The following is a 14716-nucleotide window of genomic DNA, read 5'->3' as shown; positions in this document are numbered from 1 at the left end:
AAGTGTTGTGGTGGAACGCATCACATACCACCATCACCACTAGATGGCGCTGTGTGTTCGTGTCATCCAGCCAAAAGCGAAAAGAAGCACGCCGCCTGTGGAGCGCTGTGGTTTGGGGTTTGGACACGATGGCATCCTCGGTTGGTTAAATCGGCTCATTTTGCTGGCTTGGCTGATCTCGTGTTTCCGTCTCTCTCTCTCTCTCTCTCTCTCTCTCTCTCTCTGTTTGCGTGTCTTCACTTTCCGCTAATTATCCAGCTCTAAATATATACACACAGCCCCCCCCCCCTTTCATCCCAAACCCAACCCCGCATTTAATAAACCATGATTAGTGCATTTCTCCTCTGAACTTTATAAAGTGCGACATTGAATTGGTAAAATGACTTTAATAGCTCATAACTTGATGAGTTTGTTGGTGCGCATTTGTTGCCTGTTATTCCTGTTATAGCGCGTGCAGCATGCGTCTCAGACTGTCTGGCTGATGTTGTGGATGTCTCACTTGTCTCTGATATTTAATCATCTTTACACCCTGTACGCGTTAATCCCCGGGTTTAGTGAAGCTGAGCTTAATGAGTTCCCAGTTCCTGCGCCTCCGAGAGTTTGCCAAATGAACCCACGTTTCCAAGATATGAGGGATATCACAACAAGACAAATACAAACTCGGTTTTTTTAAAACAAATTTATTAATTCTTCCAAAAAGAAGAAACTCGCAAAAAAAAGCATTCCACATATCTTTGGCATCACCTTTAGAAAAAAGATACCGCAAATATAAAAAATGCACCAAACAGACATTAGCTATATACGTATAAATCTCATTTCAATATGAACTTCTCTTCCTTTCGGGCTGTACAAATATAGTGCATAAAATCTCTTCTGAAAACACAAACAAAAATAAACACAGGAGAAACTTTAACAGACGAAACACACGGCGTATGAACAGTGTAAAAGTCTTTCACAGAGTCTCTTTTTCTTCTCTACCAGGGTCTCCAGACCGAGTCTGAAGTGAGCGAGGCCTCGCGGGGAGACGCGGCGGCTGCGGGGAGAGGCGTGGCGGCGCCGCTCGCGTACACCGGGATGACGGGGCCGCCGGGAGTGAACGCGCCGCTCGGGATCAAGAAGGCAAACTGTCCGTCTGTAGCGGGAACGAGCTGGAAGCCGCCGTACACCTTGGATGCGTCGGACGGCGACGCGCCGGAGGGTGGCGCGCTCTTACACGCCGGCACCGAGACCGGAACGGGCACGTGCGTCGCTCCGGGGATCTGCACCACGGGCTGGCCGAAGGTCGGAGGAGGCGGCGCGGCTCCGGCGTGCGCCTGCGCCTGGTAGTTCATGGCGTTCAGCTGCGTCATGCAGTTGGCGAGGTGGCCCAGCAGCCGGGTGCGCACCTCCGAGTTCACGCCCTCGCACGTGGACAGAAAACGCGTCACCTCGTTCATGCACTCGCTGAAACCCGCGCGGTACTTCCCGAGCACGGTGGGGTCCGCGTTCAGAGCAGCTGCGGAGAGAAAGAAACGGAGGATTGAGTTTTATCCAAACACAACCATCAGCACCACACCGTCATCGTCTAGTCCTAGTGGGGTATTAACTTCCCCGTGCGCCTTTACGTACATCATTACCCATGGCTCACATCATTCTTATGAGTTAAAATAGTATTATTAGTCTATATTGCACATCCATACGGACATGTTTGCGCGCGCATACACATTTTAAAGCATTATCCTCTGCATTGAGCGGACACTCACCGGTCATCTGTGCGCGCTGCATGTTCCTGAGGTGCTTCACGGTCATCTCCAGGATATCCGCCTTCTCCAGCTTCGAGTGTCTGGAGCTCTGTGGGTGAAAACAGCGCTGCAATGATCAGTACAGGGAATTTCAATACCAGAAAAGCACACAGTGAGCAGTGTTTATAATCTACACGCTGTTCTGATGGAGTCTGATGATACTTACGTCTTTTTTCAGTGCGTCCAGGATGAGCGTCTTGAGCTGCCCCAAGCTTTCATTGATGCGAGCTCGTCTCCTTTTCTCCATGATGGGTTTCGATGACTAAAAAAACAAACAAGAAATTGGTGTGAAATTTGAAGATGCGCCCATCTAATCTATTTATCAGTGTCACCGTGTCGTGTGTAAAGTTTTAATATGAAGTATAAAGGAAAGCTACCTTTCTGTGCTCGGAGGCTGTTTTGGGTTTGTCCGGGACGCTGTTCATGCTCGCCGGGGTCGCAGCCACCAGGGAAGATGAGTTCTTTTCCATCATATCAGCAGGCATCTTTATGCGCGTAAAAAAATATCCAGGGAAATGCGTGAAAAATGAACGCACACGTCGTCCCTTAATAAAGAAAAAAATAATAATAGACGGTGCGCTGTGGAAGTCCAGAAGTGTGCAGGAGTGAAGTTATCCTCCCGTGAAGTGTCGCAGCGGTTATCCCGAGTTTAACGCGTTTATAGTGTCACTCACTCACACGCGCGCGCTGTTGTAATAGTCGCACCGAATGACTGACTGACGGTCTGCTCGCGCGCTTGTCTCACCGCCTTATTTATATCCCAGGCCGCACGCGAACGGCTCGTGTGAAACTTCCCAAACTTTCTTTCCCACACTAACTTTCTACCAATCAGCGCGAGGGACACGCGGCCCGGACGGAGGACGGCTCGTGCTCGGCGCCGCGCCATTGGTTGTTTGGCTCTCGAGCGGGTGGCCAATGGCGCGCGGCCGAGCGGGTTTAGGGCACGAACCGGGGACTGCCTTCCGTCATCCCTGTTACACATTAACACTCCAGGGAAAAAAAAAAAAAAAAGCAGGCACGAACAGGCAGCGCAATTAAACTTCTGAAGACACTGAAACCAAACTGATACATTGTATATTAATTAATCAGAATCAGAAAGAGGTTTATTGCCAAGTACGTTCGCACATACAAGGAATTTGTTTTGGTGACAGAAACAACAACAAAACACACAACACAAAAATAAATAAATAAATAATTAAATACATTTAACAAAACATAGTACAATTAATTAATATATTAATTAAGAATAATTGAGGTATTTTAAATACCTTGGGTATTTAGACTGCTCTTATTAGATTTTTTTAAACAAACAGATGTTTTTGTTTTTTTCTCATGCGGCTCTTAAGGTTAAGACAACCTAAGGAAAATTTCTTTTGCATATACATTTTTGTATTAAGTGATTAAAAAAACCTGATACATTTCATTAATTTCCGGAGTTTTTAGTACCTTACGTATTTAAGCTGTTCTTATTAAAATTAGGGTTATTACTTTTTTTTTTTTTTTTTTAGAAAACAGATGTTTTGTTTCCCCATTCTACCCCTAAGGATGAGAAAATCCAAAGAGAAACTTTTGCATATTTTTCTGCAGAACAAAAGTTTTTTTTTTTTTTTTTTTTTTAAGTTTTTTATTATTATTTTGCTGTTCTTGATGTAACAATCACACTAGGTACATAAAAATGTTGTTTTTTTATTTTTATATATATATAAAAAAGATCAAACCATAAACCTTTAAAGAAACCAAAATTTTATATATAAGCTGAAACAAGGATGAATTAATTTCTAGCAAATGATCCACACACACACACACACACACACACGAGCAGTGAGAATGACATTTCATGCTTTAATTGAAAAGTCATATATGTAGCCTATATTTTTCTAAGTTGTGTGTGTGTGTGTGTGTGTGTGTGTGTATAGCTGTGTGTTTATTTGCACTGGAGTCTGATCTGATTCCTCCCGCGGTGGTGCAGCAGCGCTTTCACGCGCCCTTCACTCAGAAGCGATTTAGCAGCGCGAGTTCGGGCGTGCATGCGAGCGCCGCCGCCGCCGTGAATGTGGAGCACGTGCCAGGATGTTTTATGAGCCGCAGTGGTTGAGGTTTGGCCGCCTGGCGGGCTGCGTGTGCGTGTGTGTGTGTGTATGTGAGTGAGTGCGCGGCGGCGGTGCTGGTTTACATTAGAGGGGAAGGTAAATAGCAGCTGCTGTTCTGAGAGCCTGGGAAAACCACGCCCACCGAGCAACTCGCGCGCCCTGTACCGGGAGCGCGAGCCAGCGCGGAGAGAAGAGTTCAGCGCGAGAGCAGAGTGCAGTGCGCGCGCGCGCGCGCGCTCACCTCATCTAACGCGCAGTTTCCCGGAGCGGGACTCTGTACCGAGATACCGGAGCGTGCACAACTCACCATAACGCACAGAGTCTGGGTGTCGACGTGTTATGATTGTTTGACGTTTGTAAACACACACACACACACACACACACACACACACTTTTTTTGTTTTTGCATAAGTAAGATAGATTGGTGTGTGTGTGTGTGTGTGTGTGTGTGTGTGAAATAGTGTACCATCCTGATTGTGTTAAAAGTAGCACACTCCGTGTTGTTTTATCTCCTATAGTGTTACCTCTAACATAAACACGCATGAAAAAAAGCGTGGGGTTTTGCGCACGTCGGTCATAAACTGAAACTCGTGCTTAATAATCAGTGGAGAGAGAGAGGAAGAGAGAGAGAGAGAGGAGGAAGTGGTGGCGCACGCTCTCCGCGCTACCAAAACCCTGAGACACGTGGCGCCCGCGCCTGCGCCAGGACCTCATGTCATGTTATGCATACACACTGATCAGCCATAACATTATGACCACTCTGCCACTCAGAATTGTGTGTTCTGACTTTCTCCCACACCCAGCATGAACCTTTTCATCAATCTGATCTACATTAATGCTTCCGTTCCTCCCTTGGGTCACTTTTGGTATGTTCTGACCACTGCACACTGGGAACATCCCACAAGAGCTGCAGTTTTATTGATGCTCTGACCCAGTCAATTTGGCCCTTATCAAAGTCACTCAAATCCTTACGCTTGCCCATTTCTATCTGCTTCCAACACATAGTGATTTGAGTGATTGTGATAAAGGATAAATTGTGATGGCTAGAGGACTGAGTCAGTGCAACTCCAAAACTCCAGCTCTTGTTGGATGTTCCGGTCTGCAGTGGTCAGGACATACAAAAAATCAAAGCAAGTAATAACCGGTGAACTGGCGACAGGGTCATGGGTGGCCAGGGCTCAGTGATGCACATTTGGAGTGAAGGCTGGTCCATGTAGTTTGATCCAGTTGAAGTGCTACTGTAGCTGAAATTGATGTAAAGGTTAATGCTGGTTGTGAAGAAGAGGTGTCAGAACACCGATATAATTATTTATAACGGCAGCTCTGACTATAGCGGAGCTACAAATTCTTTTCCATTCTGTTTATCCAGGGTAGAGTTGCAGGAGGTCTGAAGACTAAGCACAGGGAGCTCGGGGCAAGAAGTGGGGTGCTAACGGATTACATGTACACACACTCACACACCTAATCATACACTACGGGCAATTTTGAAAAGCTAATTAACCTACAGAGCATGGAAGAGCATGCAATCCTCACACTCAGACAAACACAGAACAGAGGCGAAATTCGAACCCCAGCCCCTGTCTTATTGTGTTTTCATCCAGAATATTGGATGAGAACCTTATAGAGCTCAGTTTAGCTACAGTATGTGTGAGTAGGTTTCTAGATTTCTCTCGAATACTTTCCAAACCAAATCACCACAGGAGTGTTATGGAGCCTTTCTAACACTGAGGTCATGCTATTTAAAGGTTCATTCTCCGCATGAGGGACTTTCCCATGCTCGGGTTGCAGGAGGGATGTGGAAGGAGCAGCGAGCTCTCTCTGCCTTTATCTCTACACCTGGCCATTACCTGAGCCAAGAAGCTTCAAATCCAATTCGGGCTCAGAGTCAGGTTTGAGGAACAAAGCAAAGATAAACGAAAACCATGATGTAGCTGAACGGATCATGCAGCTCGTTTATGATGGAGATATATACCAGTCCTAAATGTCATTCATTTTGACAGTTATCTCTTTATGCCCCCTCCTCTCTCTTTCTCTCTCTCTCTCTCTCTCTCTTTCTCTCTCTATTATGCACTCTAACACGTTTCACATACTCTCTTACTCCCTATCTTTATTGGCGCTCATGCACGGACCTCCACAGTGCAATAATGCAATCAGGGCTCCCGATTGCGAGGCTAAAGTACGTGAGAAAGTCAGAGATTGTACTCTCCCAAACAATCAAACCCTCAATCACAGACATGACCTACGCTTAATGTGTAAGCTATTGATGGAAGCTGGATTCTTCAAACCCCGTCAGAGAACACAAGTGTGACCGGTATCATGTAAGGGATTGTGTTACGCCTGCACGAGACGAGACGAGGGTTTTGTTATTGATTATCTGATAGACGTGGGTTGGTTTTACCAAAGTGCTGCAGAATTCTCGATTCTGATTGGTTAGAAGCTAGGTGTTGATTAGTTTTCTCTAACAGTAGCTGTGAAACTCAGGGTTCTTTAAGAGGAACAATGAAAGAACACTTGTAGACTTAAGCTTCATTCTACACTGGAGAGTTTCTGAAATTCATATATACTTAGAATGTAAATGAGATAAAGCCTTGAGTGCCTCAAGCGTTTTTGAGCATGTTTAAAAACATATAAAGAGGATATATGATTAATTACAAAAAGGGTTTAATGATGATGATGATGATGATGATGATGGTGCTTTGCTTCTTTCTTCTTTCTGAGCTAAACATGGCGTCTTGTCCATGTGCGCGTTCCTTTGCGTGGGCCGTGATGCTTTATAAATTTATGCGCTCAAGACAAACAAGGCAGCGAATAGAACATAGAACGTGTGAGAGCGAGGAAAAAGCAAATCAAAGTTGGAACTTTTTGCAAGCAAGCGATCCTTCAAGGATTGAGAGAGAGAGAGAGGGAGAGAGAGAGAGGAAGATAAACGAGTGGCTTTGGAGGCCCTCCAGGAGTCTTCCCATGGAGCAGACGCTGTGCCGCCTCCCCACACTGGAGCGGGCTGTAGAAGACACACACACACACACACATACACACACACACAGTCAGATAAATATGACTAGTCCAGCTCATCAAGGGCCTGTGGGGATCAGAGGCAGGGGAGTACTAAAGCATTGATTCATAGTCGACTTCACACACACACGCGCTCATCACACAAACACAGATCACTCAGGGTCACCAGCAGCCTCGCAGACATTACCGCTCGGTGGATGTTCAGCTCAATAGCGGCTGGGGAACTTTTCAAAACCTACCGCGTTGGTGATTCAGGCCTTTTCCGGCTCTGGCTGCTTGGGAGGCTGGGGAGAAGTGTGTGCCCTGGAGGAAGAACACTATTGAAGTGCTGTTATGCTCTCTCTCTCTCTCTCTCTCTCTTTCTCTCTCTTTCTCTCTCTCTCTCTCTCCTGTGGCTTGTTGAGAAGCCGGCCCTACTACCGGGGGCTGTGTGCTCCTGTGGAGGAGGCTGTGGAGACCGGGTCACAGGTCACCCAGGATGTGCATCCGGCTGCCAGACTCGGCTGGTTTGGGTGGTTTGTGAGTTAACAAGCCCGGGGCACTATAACTACCCGAGTAGCCTAGTGCTGACAATAACAACAACAAAAACAACAACTGCATCTGCTCCTTCCCTTTTCTTTTCAGCACTGTTAAAGTTCTGTCTGAAATAAATTTCCTTTCAGATCCAATCACACACACAGCAAAATCCCCACATGTAGGAGGATCAATTAACACCTACGTTGTTCATGATGCACGTCCGGCTGGACTTACATAACCAGTGTAGGTGTTTAAACAATTTTACCTTACAATGCTGCTTTATGGACACACATGGACTTATGGGGCGAGAGGGTGGCTTAGTGATTAGCACTATCTCTTTTCACGTCCATGGTCCAAGTTCAATTCCTGCCTGTTCTCCCTGTACGTGGTGGGTTTCTTCAGGGTACTCCGGTTTCTCCCACAGGATAAAGACATGCAGATTAGGCTAATCAGTGTTCTGAAATTGCCCGTAGTGTGTGAGTGGGAGTGGGAATGTTGACTGGAGGTCCCACCATCATCTTAAAATGGGAATAAATACAATATTCACCATTGGCCTCCACGATCCCTATAGTTGGACTACAGAGGTTCCTGGATGGATAGATGGATGGATGGATGGACAGCATGGACGACAAAATCGCCTCATGAATGTAAATATGGGCATTCCTGTTCCTCGAATTACAGGTGCATGAGTGTCTCTATTGCCTCCTCATAAGGGCAAATTGTTTTACAAGAGCTAAGGGCGGTGCTTTGAAGATGTGGATCCGCTAGAGCGCTCAGCAATGTCTGCCATAATGGTCTCTAATAGGGCTTAGTTTAGTGTAAACAAACTGAGGCAATCAAGATTTCTTTACCAAATTACACCGGTGGCCTAAAATATTGGGGAAATATTTTAATGATATAATTATTTTTAATAAAATATCTGGTGTTACTCACTCCATTCATGCCTGACGACCATATATGGAAGATGGTTTCTTTATTACTACTGCTTTCTTCACCTTTGTTCAACCAGTGCCAGTTTTTCACTACTTTATTATCTAATAACATTTCAGCCAAGAGCAGAGCCTAGAACTTATTAGTGACATCACCTGTTTTGTGCACAGGAAGAACTATAATACATAGCATTTGCTTATAGTTACAATTTAAAGAAAATGTTTGCATGTGTAAACTCCCGAAAGACAAAAGATGTTTCAATGCCATGGCATGTAAATCTATTCACGTGTAGAATCTCTAGTGTAAAAGCCCTAAAGAAGAGTGAGCCTTTACTATAGAAACTATAACAAGTTATAAACCTGTAATTTCTCACTTGTTCATTTAGAGATCTACATCTGGAGGACGACATACAAACACAATCAGATTAATACAACCGTTAGAGCTGCACCCAGAACCTTCATTATAATCTATTACACCTTATCCCTTTACCACTTGGTCTCACGTTCTAACCAATTATCCACGTGTCGTCTGACTTCTCTCCCACTTGCTCATTGCGATGGCTTTAAAAAATCCTCACCATTCACACACTCTCCCATGAAGTGTGCAGTTATCTGTAGACTGTCGAGCTGCCAATTTCAATTTAACTCCCCTGTTATCAGGCCCCGAAATAAATGCCTCATTTGAAAAGTGGAAATCAAACTGTCTTCACTGAGGCGATGAGTGACGTTGATTGCAAACTAAGTATTTAGCACCAGGAAGCACTTGTGTGTGGCTTTTGTCTCTCGCTACCCCCTTCTTTTCACGAGCTTCACGGCTGTCATATTGCTTTAGCGCTCAGGGAAGGTCAAGCGCTCCTGCCTGAGAGATCTAAAGCACTGGAAAAATGATTCAGAGCAACAATGCGTCTTGTTTCCCTACCCTGCTGGAGTGTCTGTATGCATCAGGGTACTTTACATAGATGCTAGACAAAAAAAAAAAAGGGAATCAAGTACGTTATTAAAAACCTTTTTTTTTTTTTTTTTTTTTTGGAGAAGCCTAAAAAAATTATATTTAATTCCAGATCTATTTTTAACTTTCACACAAGCATGCAGCTTAAGAGATGAAGACCATCCTGAGTTCATTCATATTTCAGGCATGAAAACCATTGAGATCAATAAAACTGTCCACTGCATGTCTTTATTTACTCAGTCACTGTCTATATCGTTTATCCTGGATAAGGAGGCCTGGAGAACATCTCAGGGGACTTGGGGCATCATGTAGGGGTTACACCTTAGTCAGACACACACACACTGAAAACTGTTTTTTAAATTAGCCCAATCTGTCTATCCTTGGACTGTGGGAACCAACCCACCAAGCCCGGGGAGAACATGCACACACCTGAAGACGGGGCAAAAACCCTCTACCCTGGAGGTACAAGGGTACACTGCTTACATCTATGCAAACATCCTTCCCACCATGCTACCCAGCATAACTTTAATTAAAATCAATTATGTATTTAGGTGGCGCAGCTTCCAGTGAGGTTGAGACGGAGCCAAGACAGAGTCTTAAATGGGGCATGCCCATATCAGGATCAAGCCCAAACGTAATAGCGAATTAAGATTCTTTTTAAATCCTTCACCAGGGCAAACCTTTACTTCAACTAGTTGGCATCTCTTCTTGTATTTCTCTAACATCTTAAAGAAATAATAATTTCTTGTCAAATTTTGACCATGCAAATAAAAATACAACAACACAGACTCTCAATTGAGGCCAAGATAAGTATTTAGTGAGACCAATGGTTAGGTCAGATGCTGGTTTCACCCTGGGCATGAGTGCTTCATGATGTGCCTGAGCACCATTAACCTTTCATAACTATCTTTCATGACCGATTGAAAGTGTCTGAATGCATTGTTGACCTTTTCAAGTGGATCTCATCACAGTACAGTCACTGATCCATGCCAGGGCTGGGCATGGTACAGAGTGTTCACACTACTCAAAAGAACCAGGTCGAGCGTACTCGATTTCGTCCCTAAAGTGAAAGCATTCTGAGAGAATTCCAAGTATAAAAGCCAAGAAAGCGTCATGAGACACGACTCACTCAAGCCAAAATTCTCACACTTCAGGCCAAGGTTTTCTTTTTTTCCCAGTGTTTTTTCTTCTTCTGTGTTTTAAAAAGGTTTACAAGTGATAAATGAATAAGAAACAAAAGTCAGGTTTGAGACATTATTTGGAATGCTAAATAATGTACGGGAAAAAACAATGTCACTGTGTTACACCCAAAACATCGTCTTTTGTTACTAGCTATAGATGTTAACAATAACCCAGTGTTTCAATAATAGCTTTACCACTTACGTGCAAGATTGAAAAAGAACAAAACAAAAACAACAACACACAAACAGGTAAGGAACAGCTTTCTCACACTGCCTCCGGTTCTTTCTCTCCCCCACCTATTATCCTAAAGTTCCCATGCCATCATCGTATGCCGCCATTCACTGGCTTGTGTGATCTTTTTTTGTGGCACGGGCCATTCACACGCACACAAATACACATGCATGACCTCATCGCTGGCACATTCTCTTCTAGGTTTCACCTTGCACCTGCCATGCATTCGCTCAATCCACTTTCCCCTCCAGCTTTATTAACATAGAATCTGTTCTCTCTCTCACACTCGCTCTCGCTCTCGTTCACCCCGCCCATTCACAAGCTATTGTTCTGCACCAGCACAACGTTTGGCTTCGACCTGATCCAGCATCAACTTTCACCCTTGGCGCTTGCCGCAGAGACACACAGCCTGCTCTAAACTAATGGCCAAACAGCTAATGGTTGGTTTCTCCATGTGGTTTCACTCACGTTGGCCATCATGGAAGGATTGGAACTGGAGAAAACTCTGTTCTTTTGTTACATTAACACGCATGTGGTAATAATATTGCATGCGTATGTACAACACTCAGTGCAGCATACTAGAGTGCTATTATTAAACGACAAACTGATTATTTAATTAATTATTAAATATTACCAATGCAAGTAATACAGAAAAAAAGTACAGCAATGGGAAACAACAACTAAGTTGGCATAGACAATCTTAGAATCTTCACTCGAACAAAGCTAGATGTCAAGTGTCCCAGTGAACTTTTATTTAAAATCAGTGTGTATTAATAATCTGGTGATAGGTCACATGTTACAATTTTGAAACTGGAGGATCTGGAGCAAATCCACACATGCAAGGCTATAAAATAAGAAACTTCATGTGGACAGTAACCCAAGCTAAGGATCAAACTGGAAAATCCGGAGCAAACCCACAGGAGTATGGCTAGAATACATGAACCTCAATTTGGACCATAACCTGAGCTCGGGGTAAAACCAGAGAACCTGGCACAATCCCTCACATACATGGCTAGAACATAGAAACCTCCACACAGACAGTAACCTGAGTGCAAGATCAAAATGACAACCCTGGAACTGTGGGGAAGAAAAGACACCATGCTGCCTGGTGCCCCAAAAAAAACCTGAAATGACCTTCTCTCTACTCCCATGAAATCATCAACCCATGACTGTCTCTTCCAGGGTAAAATCCTGACCAATCCTTATTTTCATGGCCCTCTTTGATAAGAGTACAGAAGGGCACATTGTGTTCCAAAGAATTACAAATTGTATCACCCGCTCGCTTTTCAGCAGCAAACTTTAAGCTCTTGGGTCATCAAACGGTCAGTGAGACAGTCAGGTGTCACACAGCAATGAGATTTAGTGGGTCTTCTTAATTGGATTACAGCACCACTTTAATGACATCTGTCAAGTGGGGTCCTTTATCTGATAAGCAGGGATTCGTTATCTCGAAGATCACCAGTCCACTCCCTATCTTACACAGATCACACCCTTCCCTTGGGATTTGAGGCAGTGACAGTGCTGATGGTAATTGTGGCATGTTTGGAAAAAGAACAAGGTCTGGAAACACTAATCACAAGCCAGGACTATGGATTGACGAATTGCCCACGGTCCTTCCCCAACTCACGGCTCACCAAACGTGTATTAGGAGGCAGCTTGGACCCACTCGGATAGGATTAAGCAACTCAACCTACTAAATCCAGCAGACAGCAGCAGAAGATTACTGAGGTTGATTTTTTCCCACACCTCAACCAATTAGCCCCCTGAGAGAACAGGCAGTATACGCCTCCATCTGCCAGCTCTACCATATCTAGAGAAGCCCAGGCATCCTTTCCTCCCTTTACCCTCCCACACTATCCCTCTGGTTTTAGCCCAAACGGTCCCACCTCTTTCATTTTCTACAACTAAGTAACTTTAATTGTCCTGGGAAAGTCAAGGCTGGTCCTCAGGGCTCAAAGCTCGAGCTGCTAATGAACGTTCCAGCCCAGGGATTAGGTGGAGTCCTGGGCAGCCAAAATGAGAGGGGCTGTGACAGTGAGAGTGTGTAATCTTCCAGACTAATGTGTGCACGTCGTAGTCTTATCGCAGTGTGCTTTCTGAGACTGTGCTGGCATGTGAAAGTTTAAAAGGACATCTAAAATGTGATTTGGATAGCGATCAGGAGGATCTGGCAGGGTCATACTGGTGCTGAGGAACTAGTTAAGCATGATGAGATGACAGTCAGATGTATTCATTTAACTAGCCTTTGATAAGGTTAAAATGGTTTACAGTGCTTAAAATACCTTATGCTGTGCTCACACTTTAAACTTTATATTAATTACGATTTGTTTTTCAATTCTATGCAGATTAGAAGTGCAGATTAGCGTGGTGAGCCATTTCTACATCTCCCCGTTTCCAACTTTAGATCTTACCTGCAATCTTACTTTTAACACTCAACCGTTAACAAAACTGAAGTGATGTTTTATGCCTTAAACCTTTTCCAACTTGCTTAGCTAAATGCATGTTTCTTCAATGAGGTTAAGTGCCTAGTTATGTTTCGGTTTGAGTAATGAGCGTTAGTGATATTGCTATCACTTGTGCTAGAACTAACCTGAATAAAAAAAGTAACCTTGGCAGTATTGGCACAAATGGATAAGGATTACTGGTGGGTTACTGGCTTTTTTGATTAAAAGGTCGGAGGTTCAAACCCCAGCACTGCCAAATTGCCACTGTTGAGCGCTTGAGTAAGGCCTTTAACCCTATCTGCTCCAGGGGCGCTGTATCCTGATCTACCCTGAGCTTCCTAACTGGGAGATGTAAAAAAAATACATTGAAATTTAATTAATCCATTTGGGATTTATTTTTATTATTATAAAATATTTTTTTATTAAAAAATTTGGCATAGTTCCTGATTTTTCTGAAGAAAGAATTTAGTTCTCCAGAAGGTTCCTATAGTGGAAACACATTGCTAGTAAGCAATTTCCATATGTTGAGTAAGTTCTATAGGCTTTTTCTATCCATATATTTGTTAACAACCTCAATTTATTTTATTATAATATTATTAATGAACACCATTCTTGTATTTTAAGTAAGGCTTTAAGTTTGGTGTGTGGGTTTGCAAGTTTTCATACTGGTGCTGAGGAATGAGTCAGAATAACCCAGACATCCCTTCTCTCTCTCTCTCTCCCTCTCTCTCTCTCTCTCTCTCCCTCTCTTTCTCTCTCCGAGCTAGAAAGCACACCACAGGGAAATGAAATCAGTATCGACGCTATGCAGAGGCAGACGCTCGCTCCGAGTGGACTTCAGGTCAGCATTAGGTTGACCCTGAGATTACCCTGCTCTCTGTTTCTTTCTTTGCTGTCCATGCAAGACATCCTATCTCAACTCCTTCCCTCCCACACACACTCACACATAAACAGACATGCACAGACTCACAAAAACACTATTATTCCAAACCCTCCTTGTTCTCTTTTGCTACAGTTCGTGCAGGTTCTCACACTGTAATCTACACCGTGCTACTGAGTAATCTGTCTGTGACAAAAAAATAAATAAATATATAAAAAACCTTGAAACTCTAGACAGCTAATACATTATATATATATATATATATATATATAATATATATATATATATATATATATATATATATATATATATATATATATATATATATATATATATTATTAGCTGTCTGGAGTTTCAAGGTTAGTTAGACTTGTTCCATCTTTGTCGGAGGTTGTAGGATGTGGACTAGTCACGCAAATAATCACATTTTCATATAATTACTTCTAGATTACTTTCATTAAATGGACAAAAGTATTTGGCCAAACTAAATATAATCACATATACGTCAATATGGAGTTGGTCCCCCATTTGCAGCCATAACAGCTTCCACTCTTCTTGGAAGGCCGTCCACAAGACTTTGCAGTGTTTTCGTGCCCATTCGTTCTGTAGAGCATTTATGAGGTCAGGCACTGATGTTGGATGAGAAGGTCTGGTTCGCAATTTCCGTTTCAGTTCATCCCAAAGGTGCTCGATAGGGTTGAG

The 14716-nt window shown here is 43.6% G+C and overlaps 1 protein-coding gene across 2 annotated transcripts; it reads right to left on the bottom strand.

The window, feature by feature from the left end:
* Window positions 1-684: 684 nt before the first annotated feature.
* On the bottom strand, window positions 685-2518 carry her6 (hairy-related 6). 2 transcript variants are annotated; one of them, XM_053498797.1, is made up of 4 exons: window positions 2159-2518; window positions 1948-2043; window positions 1743-1848; window positions 685-1495 (listed from the first exon to the last, which is right to left on the bottom strand). In XM_053498797.1, exons 1-4 carry the CDS (start codon window positions 2264-2266, stop codon window positions 975-977), a joined length of 831 nt encoding a protein of 276 aa, XP_053354772.1. In that variant the 5' UTR covers window positions 2267-2518; the 3' UTR covers window positions 685-974. The 2 variants fall into 2 exon arrangements, with proteins under 2 accessions (XP_053354772.1, XP_053354773.1); XM_053498798.1 differs by having other exon boundaries at window positions 1743-1830; window positions 2159-2517.
* Between the last annotated feature and the right edge of the window lie 12198 nt (window positions 2519-14716).

This window comes from Clarias gariepinus, chromosome 6 (genome assembly GCF_024256425.1).
Source record: "Clarias gariepinus isolate MV-2021 ecotype Netherlands chromosome 6, CGAR_prim_01v2, whole genome shotgun sequence".
In the NCBI taxonomy this organism is placed as follows: domain Eukaryota; kingdom Metazoa; phylum Chordata; class Actinopteri; order Siluriformes; family Clariidae; genus Clarias; species Clarias gariepinus.
Note: the sequence above shows the minus strand (reverse complement) of the source record. Positions and strands in the feature narration are given on the sequence as shown.